This window comes from Larus michahellis, chromosome 24 (assembly GCF_964199755.1).
Source record: "Larus michahellis chromosome 24, bLarMic1.1, whole genome shotgun sequence".
NCBI lineage: Eukaryota > Metazoa > Chordata > Aves > Charadriiformes > Laridae > Larus > Larus michahellis.
In genome coordinates, this window is record NC_133919.1 from 3,297,706 (window position 1) to 3,316,354 (window position 18,649).

An 18,649-nucleotide genomic window follows, 5' to 3' on the forward strand; every position below is an offset into this window, starting at 1 on the left:
ACAACCCCCCCCCCCCGCAGGAGCAGAGACAGCCCCAGTGGGGGATCCAAGCTGGCAGCACGGGGGAGCAGGAGGGTGGGTTGGCCGGGGTGGGACCCCCCCCCCGCCCCGGTGCAGGACGCGGCCATGGACCACCAGCGGCTCCCCCCCACCTCACCCCGCCCCTCATTAACCCTCGTTAGCGGGGCCGGGCCGTGGGGCCGCTGGGGGGGGGGGGTGGGGGGGGGAGGCTTTGCCAGGGAATGAACCGTTAATTACCTCATTGCCAGAATCCATTACCGCTCCCCCCGGAGCGGGTGAAATGGAGAAACTGCGGCAAAAGAGGTGGGGGGGGAGAAATAAAATCAATCAGGGCTGAATCCTTCAGGGAGCGGGGCTGGGGGGGGGGGGGGGCTTAACCCTTTCCCTGACCCACCCTAAGGGGGAAACTGAGGCACAGCCACCCCCACCCCACCCCCCTCCAAGGGGGGAAACTGAGGCACGGCAGCCCCCAGGGGGGAAACTGAGGCAGGGCTGGGGTGGGGGGGGAGCTCACGCTGCTTGGGGGTGGGGGGGGGGTGTCACCACGGCGCAAGGTCCCTTCTGGGGCGTTGCTCTGCGGCAATCTGCGGCGCAGGGCTGGAAAAGCTCAAGGTTGTAATCTTGTTCCTTCCTCAAATTAAATAAGAGGAGGGGGGGGGGGAATAAAAGGCCATAAATCAGCGCGGGCAGGGATTAGAGGGACCCCAAGGAAGCGGGGGGGGAGGGGGGTGGGGGGGTTCTGCGCCCGAGCGGGGCCCCATCCTGCCCATGCCGCCGCCCCGCATCCCGGGCTGGACCCTCGGCAAAGATTTGGGAGCAGAGAGAGGGAGCGGAGCCCCGGGATCGGGGGGGTTGGATCCGGCCCCCCGGCAGGGTTTTGGGGATGGATGAGAGTCCGGGAGCCGGTGGGGCATCGGGGATGGCTCCGGTTTCCTCATGGCGCCACGGCCATGCCGGCACCCCCACGGACCACCCCCCCCCCCGCCACGCCTTGCACTGTGCCTCAGTTTCCCCCGTTGACCCCGCTTTCCTCCTGCTTATCTCGGGTGGCGGCGGGTAACGAAGGAGCTGCCAGGGCCCTGCCTGCGCTGCCTAATTAGCCAGATGAAATCAATTCAGCTCCATTACGGTCAGATCCAGGTCCCAACCATTACCAGGGCGGCCGGAGAGCCCAGGGAAGGATGATGAAGTGGACGCTCCGGGGCACGCGATAACCCCCTGGCTCCCACGGGGGCGGGGGGGGGGGGGGGGGCGGTGTGCGGGGAAGGGAGGCCTTCGCTCTTTGAGGGGTGGTGGTGGAGGTGGGGGGGGTGGCTTTGTGCTGCCAAGTCCCAAATCCCCCCTGGAGCCCTCGGCAAGGGGAGCCAGGCGTCCGGGATGGGGTACGGCGGGAGCATCCCTGGAGGGATGACTGAGGTGGTCCCCGCGGCCCCGGCCGAAAATCCCTCTCTGGGCTGGGGATGGGGACAGCGGTCCTGCATTCCTGGCATGCGTCGTCCCTGCATCCCAGAATCCTGGGCACTCGTCATCCCTGGATCCGGGGCACACATCATCACTGCATCCCAGGATCCTGGGCACTCACCATCCCTGCATCCCCGGATCCCGGGCACACATCATCCCGGCATCCTGACATCCTGGGCATGCATCATCCCTGCATCCCAGGCACTCATCATCCCTGCATCCCAGGATCCTGGGCACCCATGATCCCTGCATCCCTGCCACTCATCATCCCTGCATCCCAGGATCCTGGGCACCCACGATCCCTGTATCCCAGGCACTCATCATCCCTGCATCCTGACATCCTGGGCACACATCATCCTTACATCCCTGGAACTCATCATCCCTACATCCCGGGATCCTGGGCACACATCATCCCTGCATCCCAGGATCCTGGGCACCCATGATCCCTGCATCCCTGGCACTCATCATCCCTGCATCCCAGGATGCTGGATATACATCATCCCCGGATCCCAGGATCCTGGTCATCCATCATCCCTGCATCCCAGGCACTCATCATCCCTGCATCCTGGGATCCTGGGCTCACACCATACCTGAATCCCAGGATGCTGGACATACATCATCCCTGCATCCCAGGCACACATCATCCCTGCATCCCAGGATCCTGAGCACCCATGATCCCTGTATCCCAGGCACTCATCATCCCTGCATCCTGACATCCTGGGCACGCATCATCCCTGCATCCCTGGCACTCGTCATCCCTGCATCCCAGGATGCTGGACATACATCATCCCCGGATCCCAGGATCCTGGACATCCATCATCCCTGCATCCCAGGCACTCATCATCCCTGCATCCCGGGATCCTGGGCACACGTCATCCCCGCATCCCGGGATCCTGGGTACGCGTCATCCCCGCATCCCGGAATCCCTGGGGCATCCCTTCCAGCTCCTCTTCCCCAGCCGAAACTTCCCAGCTCCAAAAAGCCCCTTTTTCTCCCCAAAAGCCCCCCATCCCGCCCCGTGCCCCCCGGACACCCCGGAGCAGGCGGTTCCCAGGGCGGGGGGGAGACACAAAGAGTTTTATTAACGACCGGTTTCGCAAGCGCGGGGTCTGTCCCCCCCCCGCCCCCAAGGCCGGGGACGAAGGAGCAGCCAAGCCATGGGGTGCCCCCCAACTCTCCCAAGAGATCCGAGCCCCCCCGCCCCCAGCTCCCGCAGTGGGGCTGGGGTGGGGGGGGGGCTCTCGGCTCTGCTCCCCCCCACACCCCCCCCCCACCCCTGCGCAGCAAACCCGGGGAAAGGCCGAGGAGCTGGGGGGGGTGGCACAACGCCAAGCGGCACAGGTTGGGGGGGGGGTGTCCCCCAGCCCTACAACCCCCCCCCAAACCCGAGGTGGGAAGTGGGGGGGGGGGGAGGAGGGGGGGGGCTGGCGTTTTCCACTCTAAAGAAGATTCCAGCCCTCTCCCCATCAGCACTCCGTTGGGTGGGGAAAGCCATGGCCCCCCGGGAGGTGGGAAGGTTGCGGATGGAGCAGCGGGGAGCGGAGGTTGGGGGGGGGGTGGGGGTGGGGGGTGTCCCCCCCCGGCTCAGCCCAGGATGTCCAGGTAGACGGGGGGGTTCTTGACGAGGCTCTGGAGGCGGCCGTGGATCTCCTTGATGGGCCGGCGCTGCTGGGGCTCCCGTTGCCAGCAGCTCTGCATGATGGCGTAGACCTCGGGGGGGCACGCGCGGGGCCTCTCCAGCTCCCGCCCCTGCGTGATGCACTCGATGGCCTGCGGAGAATACGGAGACCGAGTTCAAAAAGAAAAAAAAAAAACAAAAAAAACCACCAAAAAACCCACCCCCCCAAAACCCTCAGGGGGGTTGCCACCATCCTAAACCCACCCCATCCCCCCCCGGACCCCCACCCCAAGGTGCCCACCTCGGTGTTGGAGAGCTGGTACCAGGGCTGCTTCCCGTAGGTGAAGATCTCCCAGAGCACCACGCCGAAGCTCCAGATGTCGCTCTCGGTGGTGAATTTACGGTAGAGGATGCTCTCGGGGGGCATCCAGCGGATGGGCAGCATGGTCCTGCCCCCCACCTGCCCGCGGAGGGGCCATCAGCGGGGCAGGGGTGGCCCCCTAATTTGTCCCCCTCCCAACCGCCCCCAACCCTGCCCGTTAAACACTCCCCAGATCTAAGGGAGAATGTTCTTGCGCCGAGGGTGGGAGACACTGGCCCGGTTTGCCCCGGGGGGGGTGGGAGATGCCCCATCCCTGGGAATATCCAAGGTCAAGTTGAATTTGGCTTTGAGCGACCTGCTCCGGATGGAGATGACGCTGCTCATGGACAAGACGAGCTTTAAAAGTCCCTCCCAACCCAACCCATTCCATGATTCCATGTGGAAAAATGGATGGAGATGTCGCTGCTCATGGACAAGAGGAGCTTTAAAAGTCCCTCCCAACCCAACCCATTCCATGATGAAATATGGATGGAGATGTCGCTGCTCATGGACAAGAGGAGCTTTAAAGGTCCCTCCCAACCCAACCCATTCCATGATTCCATGATGAAAACTGGATAGAGATGTCGCTGCTCATGGACAAGACGAGCTTTAAAAGTCCCTCCCAACCCAACCCATTCCATGATTCCATGTGGAAAACCGGATGGAGATGTCACTGTTCATGGACAAGAGGAGCTTTAAGAGTTCCTCCCAACGCAACCCATTCCATGATTCCATGTGGAAATATAGATGGAGATGTCACTGCTCACGGACAAGACAAGCTTTAAAGGTCCCTCCCAACTCAACCCATTCCATGATTCCATGTGGAAAACCGGATGGAGATGTCACTGCTCATGGATGAGAGGAGCTTTAAAGGTCCCTCCCAACCCAACCTATTCCATGATTCCGTGATGAAAAACGGATGGAGATGTCGCTGCTCATGGACAAGACGAGCTTTAAAAGTCCCTCCCAACCCAACCCATTCCATGATTCCGTGATGAAAAACAGATGGAGATGTCACTGTTCATGGACAAGAGGAGCTTTAAGAGTTCCTCCCAACCCAACCTATTCCATGATTCCATGTGGAAATATGGATGGAGATGTCGCTGCTCATGGACAAGATGAGCTTTAAAGGTCCCTCCCAACCCAACCCAATCCACGATTCCATGGTGAAAACTGGATGGAGATGGATCGGGGAGGGAGGGAGGGAGCGGGGCTCACCCGGTAATAGTCGGTGCTGTAGATATCCCGGGACATGCCGAAATCCCCGATCTTCACCACCAGGTCGTGGCCCACCAGGCAGTTGCGGGTGGCCAGGTCGCGGTGGACGAAGTGGAGGGAGGCGAGGTAGACCATGCCCGAGGCGATCTGCGTGGCGATCTGCAGCAGGTGGCCCAGCCGCAGCGGCCCCCCCGCCTGCCCCGGCCCCTGCTCCAGCATCTTGGCGTCGGGGCCGTGGGACCTGGGGGGCAGAAGGCGCTCGGAGAGGCCGGGACACGGACACACACACACGGGGGGCGGGGGACGGGGCCGCTCACACGCGTGGAAGGAAGGCGGGCGGAGGGAGGGCGCGCTCGCACACGCCGGAGAGTGCACACGCGAGGGCGTGCGCGTCCGCGCGCGCGTGGCAGGGAAAGGCGTGCACGCGTGTGTGCGCGCGCGCGCAGGGGAGAGAGGTGCGCCCGCGAGCACGCGTGGCAGGGACGGGCGTGTGCGCGCGCGCAAGCACACGCGGGAAACGCGTGCGCGTGCGTGTGCGCGCACACAGGGGGAAGGCACGCACACACGTGCTCGTATGTCAGGAAAGGCACGCATGCGTGCGCACGCGTGTGCGTGCACAAGGGAAAGGGATGCACGCGCGTGCGTGCGTGGCGCGGAAGAGCGTGCAGGCGTGTGCAAGCACTCGGGGGAAATGTGTGCACACACGTGTACAAATGCCGAGGGAGGGGGGGCGCGTGTGTGTGTGTGCGTGTGCACGGGGGACAGAGGTGCGCACGCGTGCATGCGTGTCAGGGAAGTGTGCATGCACACAGGTAAATGCGTGCACACCTGTGGACACACACCAAGGAAGGGTGTGCACACGTGTGGCACGCACAGGGGAAGGCATGCACGTGCACGCACGCGTGCCAGGGAAGGTTGTGCACACGCGTGTGCGTGCACACAGGGGGAAGGTGTGCACGTACATGTGCGTGCACAGGGAAGGGCGTGCAACTGTGTGTGCATGCACAAGGGAAAAGGCGTGCACGTATGTACATGCATGGAGGGGAAGGGCACACGTGTATGTGCACACAGAGGGGAAGGACGCACACGTATGTGCACACAGAGGGAAGGACACACATGTATGTGCACACACAGGGAAAGACACACGTATGTGCACACACAGGGAAGGACACACGTATGTGCACGCAGAGGGAAGGACACACGTGTATGTGCACACGCAGGGAAGGACACACGTATGTGCACGCAGAGGGAAGGACACACGTGTATGTGCACACACAGGGAAGGACACACATATGTGCACGCACAGGGAAGGACACACGTATGTGCACGCACAGGGAAGGACACACGTATGTGCACGCAGAGGGAAGGACACACGTGTATGTGCACACACAGGGAAGGACACATGTATGTGCACACACAGGGAAGGACACACACGTATGTGCACACGCAGGGAAGGACACACACGTATGTGCACGCACAGGGAAGGACACACACGTATGTGCACACGCAGGGAAGGACACACACGTATGTGCACGCACAGGGAAGGACACACGTATGTGCACACACAGGGAAGGACACATGTATGTGCACGCAGAGGGAAGGACACACGTGTATGTGCACACGCAGGGAAGGACACACATATGTGCACGCACAGGGAAGGACACACACGTATGTGCACACACAGGGAAGGACGCACATGTATGTGCACATGGAGGGGAAGGGCGCACACATATGTGCACGCACAGGGAAGGACGCACACGTATGTGCGCACGTGCCCGGGCAGCCCGTCCTGCACACGCGTGTCGCACTGGGGCCATGCGCGCTGGCGTGTGAACGCGTGATGGGACGCGTGGCGTGATGGTGGCGGCGGCGGCGGCGGCGGGGGGGGAGCTGGGGGCCAGCACGGCCACGGCCGCCTCCAGCCCCTCTCCGTGGCCTTGCCGGGCGAGCGCGGCTGGGAGCCGGAGGCCGGGGGTGGGGGGGGATGATGATGACGGGGGGGGGGGGGGGGGGGGGCTCTGCTCGGCAGAACCATTAATGCCAACTCCCATAACAATAATCATAAAAGCCACGTCTCAGAGCTCAGCGCGCGGCCACTAAAGGATGCCTCTGGCAGCTCCCCCCCGCCCCGAGTCCTGTGTCCGACCCGTTCCCCCCCCCCGCCCCGACACGCGCACACACGCACACACTCCGTCTAGCAGCAATACCTGGGGGGGCAATCGAAAAGTCTCTGCTTATTCCAGCTGATGGCCAATCTCTCTCTATTTAAGCCTCTCAGACAGCTAATCTAATCAATATTGCAAGGAGGGCCGCATTAGCGGGGAGCGGGCTGGCTGCTGATGGAGCGGCAGATGGAAAGGGGGGGGGGTGCGTGTGGGGTGGAAAAATAGGACCCCCCCCCCCCCCCATGACCACCACCACCACCAGCCTCCCGGCCCCACCTGAGGAAGCGGTTGAGGTCGCCGTGCTTCATGTACTCGAAGAGCATGACGAGGGGCTCGCCCTCGGTGCAGACGCCGTAGAACTTGACGACGTGCTCGTGCTGCAGCACCGTCAGCAGCTCGGCCTCGCGGTGGAAATCCAAGCGGGCGCTTTCCGTCACCTCCTTCAGGGCCTGCACGGGGCGCGCGGCCTCAGTCCCACCCCCCACCCCCAAAACCACCGCTACGGACCCCCCCCTTCCCCCTCCCATCCTCATCCCCCCCCCCAGCCCCGTCCTCACCTTCACGGCCACCAGCATCTTCTCCTGCTCCGGGACGAGGTTGTAGCACTCGGCCAAGAAAACCTTCCCGAAGGCGCCTTCGCCCAGCTCCCACTTCAGCACGATGTCCCGCCGCTGCACGTGGCGCACGCCTGCGGGGACACCCCCCCCCCACCCGCCCCACCATCACCACCACCATCACCACCACCACCACCATCACCACCACCCGTCAGCGCATCCCCCCCCGGCCTCCCGTGGGTGCGACGGGAGGACGCTCGGGGACCGCGATCGGGTTTCCCACCCGTCCCCCGTGTCCGTGTCGTGTCCCCCCCCTCCCCCCCACCGCTTACAGGCGTCGCAGAAATACTGGGGGTTCTCGATGAAGTTGCTCTTCAGCCCCTCCAGTTTGCTCTCGGCCGAGGAGGGGGGGCTGCTGCCCAGGTTCATGAAGTGCAGGGACATGGCCAGGTCGTCCTCTTGGGCCAGCACCGCCGAGCCTTGCGGGGACAAGGCCAAGGCCACCTTGGGGAGGGGGGTCCTGCACCCCACCCCACCCCGCACCCCCCCCAGCCGGTACAACCAGTGCCAGGCTCTGCCGAGCAGCGTCCCCCCCCCACCCTGCCCCGGCTGGCCCCCGGGGGCCCGGCAGCCCGATCAAAGCCATTTAGAGGCTGAATCCATTCCAGGAGTGAATTAGCAGCTGCTGCCCGCGCTGCCGGGGGGGAGCCGGCACCCCTTCACGGTCCCCATCCACCCCTGTCCCCTACCCACCCCACCATGGGTTCCCCTCCATCATTCCCCCACCCACAGTCTCCATCCATCGGTCCCCCTCCATCATCCCCCTCCATCATTCCCATCCATGGTCCCCCTCCATGGGTCCCCCTCCATCATTCCCATCCACAGTCCCCCTCCACCATTCCCATCCATGGTCCCCACCCATGGGTCCCCCTCCACCATTCCCATCCATGGTTCCCACCTACGGTCCCCACCCATCAGTCCCCCTCTGTCGTTTCCATCCATGGTCCCCATCCATGGTCCCCCTCCATCATTTCCACCCACAGTCCCCATCCATCAGTCCCCCTCCATGGTCCCCACCCATGGGTCCCCATCCATCAGTCCCCCTCCATGGTCCCCACCCATGGGTCCCCCTCCATCATTCCCACCCATGGTCCCCACCCACAGTCCCCCTCCATCATTCCCATCCGTGGTTCCCACCCACAGTCCCCCTCCATGGGTTCCCCTCCGTGGGTCCCACCCAATGTCCCCCTCCATCATTCCCACCCATGGTCCCCATCCACGGTCCCCCTTCCATAATTCCCACCTACGGTCCCCATCCATCGGTCCCCCTCTGTTGTTCCCATCCATGGGTCCCACCCATGGTCCCCCTCCATCATTCCCATCCATGGGTCCCACCCACAGTCCCCACCCAGGGTTCCTCCTCCATGGATCCCACCCACGGTCCCCCTCCATCATTCCCAGTCATGGTTCCCACCCATGGTCCCCATCCACAGTCACCTTCCATGGTTCCTACCCGTGGTCCCCTTCCATGGGTCCCCCTTCCATCATCCCCATCCATGGTTCCCACCCGCAGTCCCCACCCAGGGTCCCCCTGTGTCGTTCCCATCCGTGTGTCCCCCGCTACGGTCCCCATCCATCAGTCCCCCTCTGTTGTTCCCATCCGTGGTCCCCATCCACAGTCCCCTTCCATAGTTCCCACCTAAGGTCCCCACCCAGGGTCCCCCTCTGTCATTCCCATCCATGGTTCCCACCTGCAGTCCCCCTCCATGGGTCCCCCTCCATCAGTCCCACTCACGGTCCCCACCTATGGTCCCCCCATTCCATGGGTCCCCCTCCATCATTCCCATTCATGGTCCCCATCCATCAGTCCCCCTCTGTTGCTTCCATCCATGGTCCCCACCCATGGTCCCCATCCACAGTTGCCTTCTATGGTTCCCACCTGTGGTCCCCTTCCATGGGTCCCCCTCCATCATCCCCATCCATGGTTCCCACCCACGGTCCCCATCCATCAGTCCCCCCTCTGTTGTTCCCATCCATGGTTCCCACACATTGTCCCCATCCACAGTCCCGCTCCGTGGGTCCTACCCACGGTCCCCACCCAGGGTCCCCCTCTGTTGTTCCCATCCATGGTTTCCACCTATAGTCCCCATCCATTGGTCCCTCTCCGTCATTCCCACCCATGGTCCCCATCCATGGTTCCCATCTATGATCCCCCCTTCCATGGGTCCCCCTCCATCATTCCCACCCACGGTCCACATCCATGGTCCCCACCCAGGGTCCCCCTCCATCACTCCCACCCCTGGTCCCGTCCCCACAGCCGTGTCCCAACCCGGGTACCCGGCCCAGCCCCGGTCACCCTGACGGATGTGGGAACAGGGGTGTCCCCGTGCCGTGGCTGGAATCCCCCATGGCACTGGGCGAGGCGGGGGCCTGGGGGGGTGGGGGGGGATGACGGGACACGCTCACACTCACGGTTGATGCCGAACTTGGTGCGACGCCCGCACTTGTTGAGCAGGATGAGCATGACGGAGAGGAAGAGGGACGCGAACACGGCCAGCGCCACGGCCACCGAGACCTGGTGACGGCGGGGACGGGGCGCAGGTTGGGCTCCTGCCGGGTCCCTTCTCCCAGTCCTCGGCGGTGGGGTGGGGGTGGGGGGGGCGCTGAAGTGGCCACAAGCCCCCGGAGCTGCCACCGGGGAAACTGAGGCACCGGGGCTTCATCCCCATCACTTGGCCTCATCCCGCTTGGCGCTGGTTTGGCTGTCCCTTAAGGATTTGTCCTTTGTCCCACACTCCCTGGGGGTGTCCGTGTCCCCCCGTCCGTGTCGTCCGTCGCCCCCCTCCCCGGCCAAACCACGGAGCATCCCCTCACCCCAAACGCGTGCTCATCCGTCGTCTCCACGGGCCCCTCCAGCGAGCTGTTCCTGGTGCCTGGGGCAGGGAGGGGGGCGCGGGGTGAGCGTGAGGGGTGGCGGGGGGGGAGGTCCCCATCCCCTGGGGTGGTCCCAGCAAGGGCGGGGTGGGGCGCGGGGGGGTGGGGAGTGACCCTGCGGGGAACAGCGTGTGCCTGGTCACTCACCCAGCGGGGACAGAGACACTGGCGCAGCCCGAAGGGAGAGAGAAAGGAGAGACACGCGTTATTGCCCAGGCGAGAGTCATCGTGTGTCCCCCCCCCCACCGCCCCGGCACCACCCCTGGGGAAACTGAGGCACGCCGAGGGAAACTGAGGCACCCCTGGGGAGGCACACCAGGGGAAACTGAGGCACAGAAAGAGAGACTGAGGCACCCCTGGGGAAACTGAGGCACCCCGGGGAAACTGAGGCAAGCCTGAGGAGGCATGCAAGGGGAAACTGAGGCACCCCGGGGGAAACTGAGGCACGCCAAGGCTTGCTGGGAGCCAGCGGGCAGAGCCAGCCGCCACCCATTTTTCACACCAACACCAGGAGAGCCGCGGGGCATCTCCTCCGCTGAACCCCAAGGTGGGGACGCCCCCCCCCCCCAGGCAACCCCCCCCCCACCACCACCATAAACCCAACGTTTGCTGGCGCCTACCGGGAATGGGCTCCTCGGGGCTGAAGCTGAAAGGGTTTTCCATGAAACGGCCCCGGACGCTGCGGGCGGCGGAGCCCAGGGGGTTGCGGAGCAGGAGGGTGTAGACGCCGTTGTTGACGTGCGTGGGGCGGTTGAGCTGGAGGCAGCCGTGGAGGACGCTGGAGTTGTGCTCGTACTCCACGATGCGGGTGTGGATGTAGGGCCCCTCCGCCAAGGCCGAGCCGTTGAAGAGCCAGCGGATGCTGGGCGCCGGGTTGCCGTCCACCGAGAAAGGGATGCACCAGAAGTGCTGGGGGATGGCTTCGTGCAGGAGGAGGATGACTGGGGGGACTGGGTGGTGGTGGGGACAAGGCAGCCGGGTGGGTCCCCTCGCCTGGACACCCCCCCCAGACACACACACACACGCCGTTCCCCCCCCGCTGCGGGTTGCTCACAGGTGACATTGAGCGTCACGCTGTCCTCCGCCGGCCCCGCCGCGTTCTCCGCCCGGCACGTCAGGTCTTTGCGGTTGAGGTTGGAAGAGACGTTGGTGATCTCCAAGAGGATCTCCCAGTCCGAGAGCTGCGGGGAGCGCTGGGTGACCCAACAGACCCCCCCACACACACACCCACACACACCCCCCCCACCGAGAGCTCCTGCATCCCCACCGGCGAGAGGATGCTGCGGCGGGATGCCGGGAAGGTCTTGCCTTGGTGACAAGGGGCAGCTCGGGTCCCACCTCGGGCAGCACCCACTCGCCGGTGGCCGGCGGCTCGGCGGCGATGTGGCAGGTGAGGTTGACACTGTCCCCTTGCCGCAGCACCGCCTCGGGGGGCTCGATGCGGACGGTCGGGGGCTCTGCCGGGGATTAAAAAAAAAAAAAATAAAAGAGGGGGTGAGCGAGGCCACGGCGCCCACCGCGTCCCCACCCTGTCCCCAAGGCGAGCGGCTGGGGAAGAAAGGTTGCGGGGGGACAAACCCGGCGGGGTCCCCTGCCACCTACCGCAGGCTCGGAGGGGTTGGCTGCCCAGGGGGACCAGCACGCTGCCCTCCCAGCAGCCCAGCGACTGGTTCCCCAGTTCGGCCCGGCTCCCGTTCTGCCAGAGCTGCAGCCAGCGCAGCCCGCAGGAGCAGTTGAAGGGATTTCCCACCAGGATGCTTGGGATGGGAAAAGCAAAAGAAAGGAAAAAAAAAGGGATAAAAGGGCCGTGGTGGCACCGGCTCCGGGTCTCCGCGGTCCCCGCTGGGGTCGGCCGAGGCTGGACACCAGTACGCCCAGTCCCGGCTGCGCTGGTGCGACACCCGGCGCTGCTGGATTGCACCCGGTGCCGCCTCCCCCACGCCACCTCCCCGCGTCCCCAGCCCCGTCCCTGCCTCCGCGGCACCCCCGGGGGTGCATCCCGGGCGGGGGATGCTCCGCACCCACCTTTCCCCCCCCCCCACCCCCCCCCTCCCCAAGCACTCACAGCTCCTGCAGGGGCAGATGCTGGAAGGTTTTCCAGGACAGGCTCCGCAGCGCGTTGGAGGAGAGATTCCTGCGGGGACAGACCCCCGTCAGACGCCCCCCTTCCCACCGCCGACCCCCCCCCCAACCCCGTCACCCCACCCCCCCCACCCCACGGGTTGTGGCCGGGACGTGGGACAGCGCTGAGGCCACCCATGTCCCAGCGCGACCAAGCAAAGCCACCTCTTGGCCAGGGGGGGGCCACCAGCCTGCGGGCACCTCCCTGCCAGCGGGGACCCCCCCGCACCCCACGACAGGGTGTCGTGTGTCCCCCTCCGCTTTCCTGCCTCTCCCCCGCCACCCACCCCCCCCGCGACACTGGGGCAGCAGGGACCTCCCCCCCACCCCCGGTCGATGGTTTCCCACTCAGCGGCAGAGCCCCCCCCCCCCGGCCCCCACCCCCACCCCCCCGCGATGCGCCGCCGGGCAGAGGGACGGCATCGATCCTGCCGGGGCCACCCTGCGCCGGGGACCGGTGGCCGTGGGGATGGGGGGGGGGGGGGGCCGAGCCCCAAAATCGGGGTGGGGAGGGGGGGTTGGGGGGGGGAATTGGGGGGGGGGGGGGGGTTGATACTCACACGTGGCTCAGCCTGGGGGTGTCCAGGAAGGCGTCGGGAGAGACGTGCTGCAGCCCCGAGCTGGAGATGGTGCTGGGGGGAGGAGGGGGGGGGGTGGGGAAGGGATGAGCAACCCCCACTGGGGACCCCCCCAACTGGGGGATACTGGGAGCAGCCCTCCCGCAGTGGGATGGAGCTCCGGGGAGGCCCCATCCGCTGCCCCCCCGCCCCCCGCTTCATTTCCCTGTGCAGGGACACCCCCCACACACCCCCCACACCCCCCCCAGCCCCCCCCCCCCAGCCCCGGGGTGCTCACAGGCTCCTGAGGTCCCGCAGCATCCTGGTGTCAGCCCGGGTCAAGGTCGTCAGCGCCTGCTGGTTCTCGATGACGCTGGAAGGCAAACGAGGATGGGGGGGGGGGTGGGGGGCAGCCCCAAGACCCCCCCATTCCAGGGGCAAAACATGAGGCAAGGGGAGTGGAGGGGATGGGGGTGACGGCTCTCCCCCTCCCCAGGCTGTGCCTGCGCTACCCCGCGGCTGGGGACAGGGGTGGAGCCGAGCTGTGCCTCAGTTTCCCCTGGGCAGATTGCGGGGGGGGGGGGGGGGTGAAATTGCTCGGTCTCACCCAGGCACTGAGTTTGCCGGGTCTCGGCCCCACTCCCCCCTGGGTCCCCACCTCTCCTTGCGCCCCCCCCGCCCCCCCCAGTGTCCTGCGCTCTGTTGGGGGGCACACAGTGTGTGTCCCCCCCCCCGCCTTTTCCCAAGGCGGGGTGGCGGGGGGGAGGGGGTGTATGTGTGTGAAAAAAAGCCCCTTTGGGAGTGGGGGGGGGGGAATTTCCCACCCGCCCCACCCCAGGGGCTGCTCCTGCGACCCCCAAATTGTCAGGGGTGAAACGGGGATTCAAGACCCACACCGAGGGGGTTTTGGTCCGGGGTGAGGGGGGGGGTGTGTGTGTCCCTTCCCGCCACCCCCATGGACGAGGCTGTGGGGATGGGAGGGTTGGGGGTCTCTTAGGGGACCGTCGTCCCTGCCACCCCCCCACCCCACCACCCCCCCAACACACACCCCAGCGAACAAAGAGCTGGCGGCGCCCGCGGCGCAGCATCCCCTGGCAGGAGGGGAAACTGAGGCAGGGAGACAATGCCGCAGCCAGGCCCCGGCAATGCGGCACGGCCCGGGGGGGACCCAGAAGCTCGGGCACCCCAGTGTCACCCTGCCACCCCCCAGCACCCTCCTCACCCCCCCACGCATCCCGGAGCAGGGGGATGAGCGAGAACAGAGGACATTCCCCCCCTCCCCCCCCCCAGCAAATTCGGGGTCGTCCCCCCCCCCCCCCCCAAAGCATCCCAACCCACAGGCGCCGGGGTGACAGCCCCACTGCCGGGGGGGGGGACAAGGGGCTCGGTCCCTCCTTGCACCCCAACTCTGCCAGGGGACCCCATCGCTCCCGCTGGCACCACTGCGGGAGGGGGCGAAGAGCTGCTCCCAGCCCCACACTCGCTCCCTGGGGGGGGGGGGGGGGGGGGGGGGGGCTGTGCAGCAGGGGCCCCCCCACGCCTCCCACCAAGCAGCCCCGCTCCCCACAGCGATCCCAGCCCCATAGAGGATCCAGCCCCACCGCCATGCTCCCGGCACTGCCCCAGCCCCATCTCCCCATCCCAAGCTCCGTCGTCTCCAGCCCCATCGCCCCCACCATCCCCAGCCCCGTCGCCCCCATCATCCCCAGCCCCCGGTTCCATCGCGCCCAGCCCCACTACCTTCAGCCCCATTGCCCCCCACCCCATCGCCCCATGCCTCAGTCCCGTCATCACCAACTCCATCAGCCCCAGCCCCTCCGCCTGGTCCCCGACCTTCATCGTCCTCAGCTCCATCGCCCCGTCACCCCCAGCCCCATCATGGCATCCCTCAGCCCCATCTCCACCATCCCCACCACCCCCAGACCCCCTGCCCGGTCCCCCAGCCCCACTACCCCCAGCCCCATCATCCCCAGCCCCGAGCTTCATCGCGCTCAGCCCCATCATCGCCAGCTCCATCGTTCACAGACCCTCCACCCGGTCCCCGAGCTCCATTGCCCCCTTCTCCATCACCCTGTCCCTCAGCCCCATCGCCCCCAGCCCCATCACTGCATCCCGCAGCCCCATCGCCCCCAGCCCCATCATCCCCTTCTCCATCACTGCATCCCTCAGCCCCATCATCCCCTTCTCCATCACCCCCTTCTCCGTCACCCTATCCCTCAGCCCCATCACCCCCAGCCCCATCATTGCATCTGCCAGCCCCGTCACCCCCCGGCCCCATCACCCTGTCCCTCAGCCCCGTCACCCCCCAGCCCCATCACCCTGTCCCTCAGCCCCATCGCCCCCTTCTCCATCACCCCCAACCCCATCGCCCTGTCCCTCAGCCCCATCGCCCCCTTCCCCATCACCCCCAACCCCATCACCCTGTCCCTCAGCCCCATCGCCCCCTTCCCCATCGCCCCCTCCCTGAGCCCCGTCACCCCCAGCCCCGTCACTCCCTTCTCCATCAGCCCCGTCACCCCCTTCTCCGTCACCGCATGCCTCAGCCACTCACCCCCAGCCCTGTCACCCTGTCCCTCAGCCCCGTCACCCCCAGCCCCGTCACCCCCTTCTCCATCACCCTCTCCCCCTTCTCCATCAACCCCAGCCCCATCCCCGCATCCCTCAGCCCCATCGCCCCCTTCTCCATCAACCCCAGCCCCATCCCCGCATCCCTCAGCCCCATCGCCCCCTTCTCCATCAACCCCAGCCCCATCCCCGCATCCCTCAGCCCCATCGCCCCCTTCTCCATCAACCCCAGCCCCATCCCCACATCCCTCAGCCCCATCGCCCCCTTCTCCATCAACCCCAGCCCCATCACTGCATCCCTCAGCCCCATCGCCCCCTTCTCCATCGCCCCCTCCCTCAGCCCCGTCACCCCCAGCCCCGTCACTCCCTTCTCCATCACCCTCTCAGCCCCGACACCCCCAGCCCCACTCACACGTCGGTGAAGCCGCCGGTTCCCAGCAGCGGGGCCAGGCTGCCCAGGGTACCGGGCTCCCGGCAGAGCAGCGTCCCGGCGCGGGGGCAGCGGCAGGGCCGGGGGCAGGAGCGGGCAGCGGCGGGGGCGGGCAGGGGCAGGGGCGGCAGCAGCAGCAGCAGCGCGGCCAGGCAGAGCCAGGCGGGCAGCGGCGGCATCGCGGGGCCGGAGCCGCCCTCCCTCGCACTTGCCCGGCAGCCCGAGCACGGGGCCGTGCGGGGCTTAAAAGCATCGCAGGGACCGGCCTCCCGGGAGGGGCCGGCGGCTCCCCCCGCCCCGGCACCGCCCCGGCCCCGGAGACACCCCCCCCCCCCCCCCACCACACACCCCCCCACCCCGCTCCCCGGCCGGGGATGGAGGGGCAGGGCCGGCCCCCCCCCCCCCCCCCCCCCGTGACTCACCGGTACTCGGGAAGCCCCCGATGGGAGGGGGGGGGAGAGGGGGGGGGCTCAGCCGAAACCCTGCCCGGAGCCCCCTCCGCCCCACGGAGAGTGTCCCGCCGCGCACGGGCACCGAGCAGCGCGCCTGCCTGCGCCCTGCCTGCTCCCTGCCTGCTCCCTGCCTGCGCCCTGCCTGCGCCCTGCCTGCTCCCTGCCTAAACCCTGCCTGCTCCCTGCCTGCGCCCTGCCTGCGCCCTGCCTGCGCCCTGCCTGCGCCCTGCCTAAACCCTGCCTAAACCCTGCCTAAACCCTGCCTGCTCCCTGCCTGCGCCCTGCCTAAACCCTGCCTGCGCCCTGCCTGCTCCCTGCCTAAACCCTGCCTGTGCCCTGCCTAAACCCTGCCTGCGCCCTGCCTGCTCCCTGCCTAAACCCTGCCTGCTCCCTGCCTAAACCCTGCCTAAACCCTGCCTAAACCCTGCCTGCGCCCTGCCTGTGCCCTGCCTGCTCCCTGCCTAAACCCTGCCTGTGCCCTGCCTAAACCCTGCCTGCACCCTGATTGCACCCTGCCTGCATCCTGCCTGCGCCCAGCTTGCGCCCTGCCTGCATCCTGCCTGCTCCCTGCCTAAACCCTGCCTGCGCCCTGCCTGCACCCTGATTGCACCCTGCCTGCATCCTGCCTGCTCCCTGCCTAAACCCTGCCTGCTCCCTGCCTAAACCCTGCCTGTGCCCTGCCTAAACCCTGCCTGTGCCCTGCCTGCGCCCTGTCTAAACCCTGCCTGCACCCTGCCTGCTCCCTGCCTAAATCCTGCCTGCGCCCTGCCTGCTCCCTGCTTAAATCCTGCCTGCGCCCTGCCTGTGCCCTGCCTGCTCCCTGCCTAAATCCTGCCTGCTCCCTGCCTGCTCCCTGCCTAAATACTGCCTGCTCCCTGCCTGTGCCCTGCCTAAATACTGCCTGCTCCCTGCCTGCGCCCTGCCTAAACCCTGCCTGCACCCTGCCTAGACCCCTGCACCCTGCCAGCACCCTGCCTGCACCCCACACGGCGGCACACACGTGTACACACGTGTACACGCACATACCCGCCCCTCCGGGACCCAGGACAGGGGATGTCACACCAGCACCCCCCCGGGCCACCAAGAGCCCCCCCCAACCCGTCACACCCACCCCTGCCCGGGGCTGTGCGTGCCCCCAGAATCTCAAAGCCTGGCGGAGGAGCTGCCCTGGCTCCCCCAGCACCCCGTTATGTCGGGGTGCAGAACGGCTGGCGGCAGGGTGGGGGGGGACATTGGGTGGCACAATGGCCCCGTCCCCGGCTGTCACCCCCCAGCCAGGACCCTCCTCCTCCTCCCGGGGGAGGCAGGGCACGGCTGGTGCGCACCCACCGCCCTCTCCCCCCCCCACCATAGGTCCCCATCCCCACCCGGCTGCTGCCTGTCTCCCACAGCGCCTCGGGGGCGGCTCATCCGTGTGCTGAGTTTAGCCCGTTCTCAGCCTGCCTTCCTCCCTCGTGGCCCAGCCCCAGGCCCAGCAACCCTCAGTGGCACCTGTGGGGCCACGGTCCCCCCTGGGGTGACCCCTCCTTGTGGGACCCCACTGTCTTCCCTCCCCCCAGCACTGTGCCCCCCCCCCCCCACGGCAGAGCGGGCTGGTGGCTGCCGCACGCAGCCCGAATTCCTCCCGGATTCCGCTGCTTTGACGTTTTTCCCCAGAAACGCCCCCGGTTCGGGCACCACAGGGCAAAGCCGCAGCCGGGGCGTGCAGGAAGCGGATGGGGCCGGCGGGGGGAGCGGCTGGAAAGCCCCATGTTTCCCCCCGCCTCCCCGTGACCCCCACAAACCAGGCACCGCCACGGCTGAGCTTCAACCCCCTTTATTCGTGCTCATCCCACAGCCACGGATTAGACAGCGAAGCCCCTTCCGCAGACCAGCACCCCTCTGACACTGGTCCCAGTGCTGGGACTGGTGGGGGGGCACATGAGGGTGGCCCCAGGCATGTCCCACTGCAGGGCTGCCCCGTGCCTCAGTTTCCCCACCTGTAAAATGCGGGGGGGTGGGGGGTGGGGGGGTGTCACGCTACTGACCTGTTTGCCGGGTTGGGGGGGCGGGCCCTGAACCCCAAAATCCCCTTCCCTACCCCCAGACCCCCGTTACCCCCCCCCCCCAAAGAAAAAAAAATAGGGAAAGACTTTGGTGGTAATTCCCTCCCCCCCGACTTGGGGCACCCCAATTTATTCCCAGGGGAAATG

General features: G+C 66.7%; 1 protein-coding gene across 1 annotated transcript; it reads right to left on the bottom strand.

Moving 5' to 3' along the window:
• Positions 1-3,053: 3,053 nt before the first annotated feature.
• Positions 3,054-16,184, bottom strand: NTRK1 (neurotrophic receptor tyrosine kinase 1). The gene is made up of 17 exons (XM_074566613.1): positions 15,988-16,184; positions 13,309-13,383; positions 13,014-13,085; positions 12,398-12,466; positions 11,935-12,089; positions 11,641-11,789; positions 11,387-11,513; positions 10,953-11,282; positions 10,480-10,497; positions 10,273-10,331; positions 9,871-9,973; positions 7,731-7,877; positions 7,402-7,532; positions 7,121-7,293; positions 4,680-4,920; positions 3,402-3,560; positions 3,054-3,252 (listed from the first exon to the last, which is right to left on the bottom strand). Exons 1-17 carry the CDS (start codon positions 16,182-16,184, stop codon positions 3,067-3,069), a joined length of 2,391 nt encoding a protein of 796 aa, XP_074422714.1. The 3' UTR covers positions 3,054-3,066.
• Between the last annotated feature and the right edge of the window lie 2,465 nt (positions 16,185-18,649).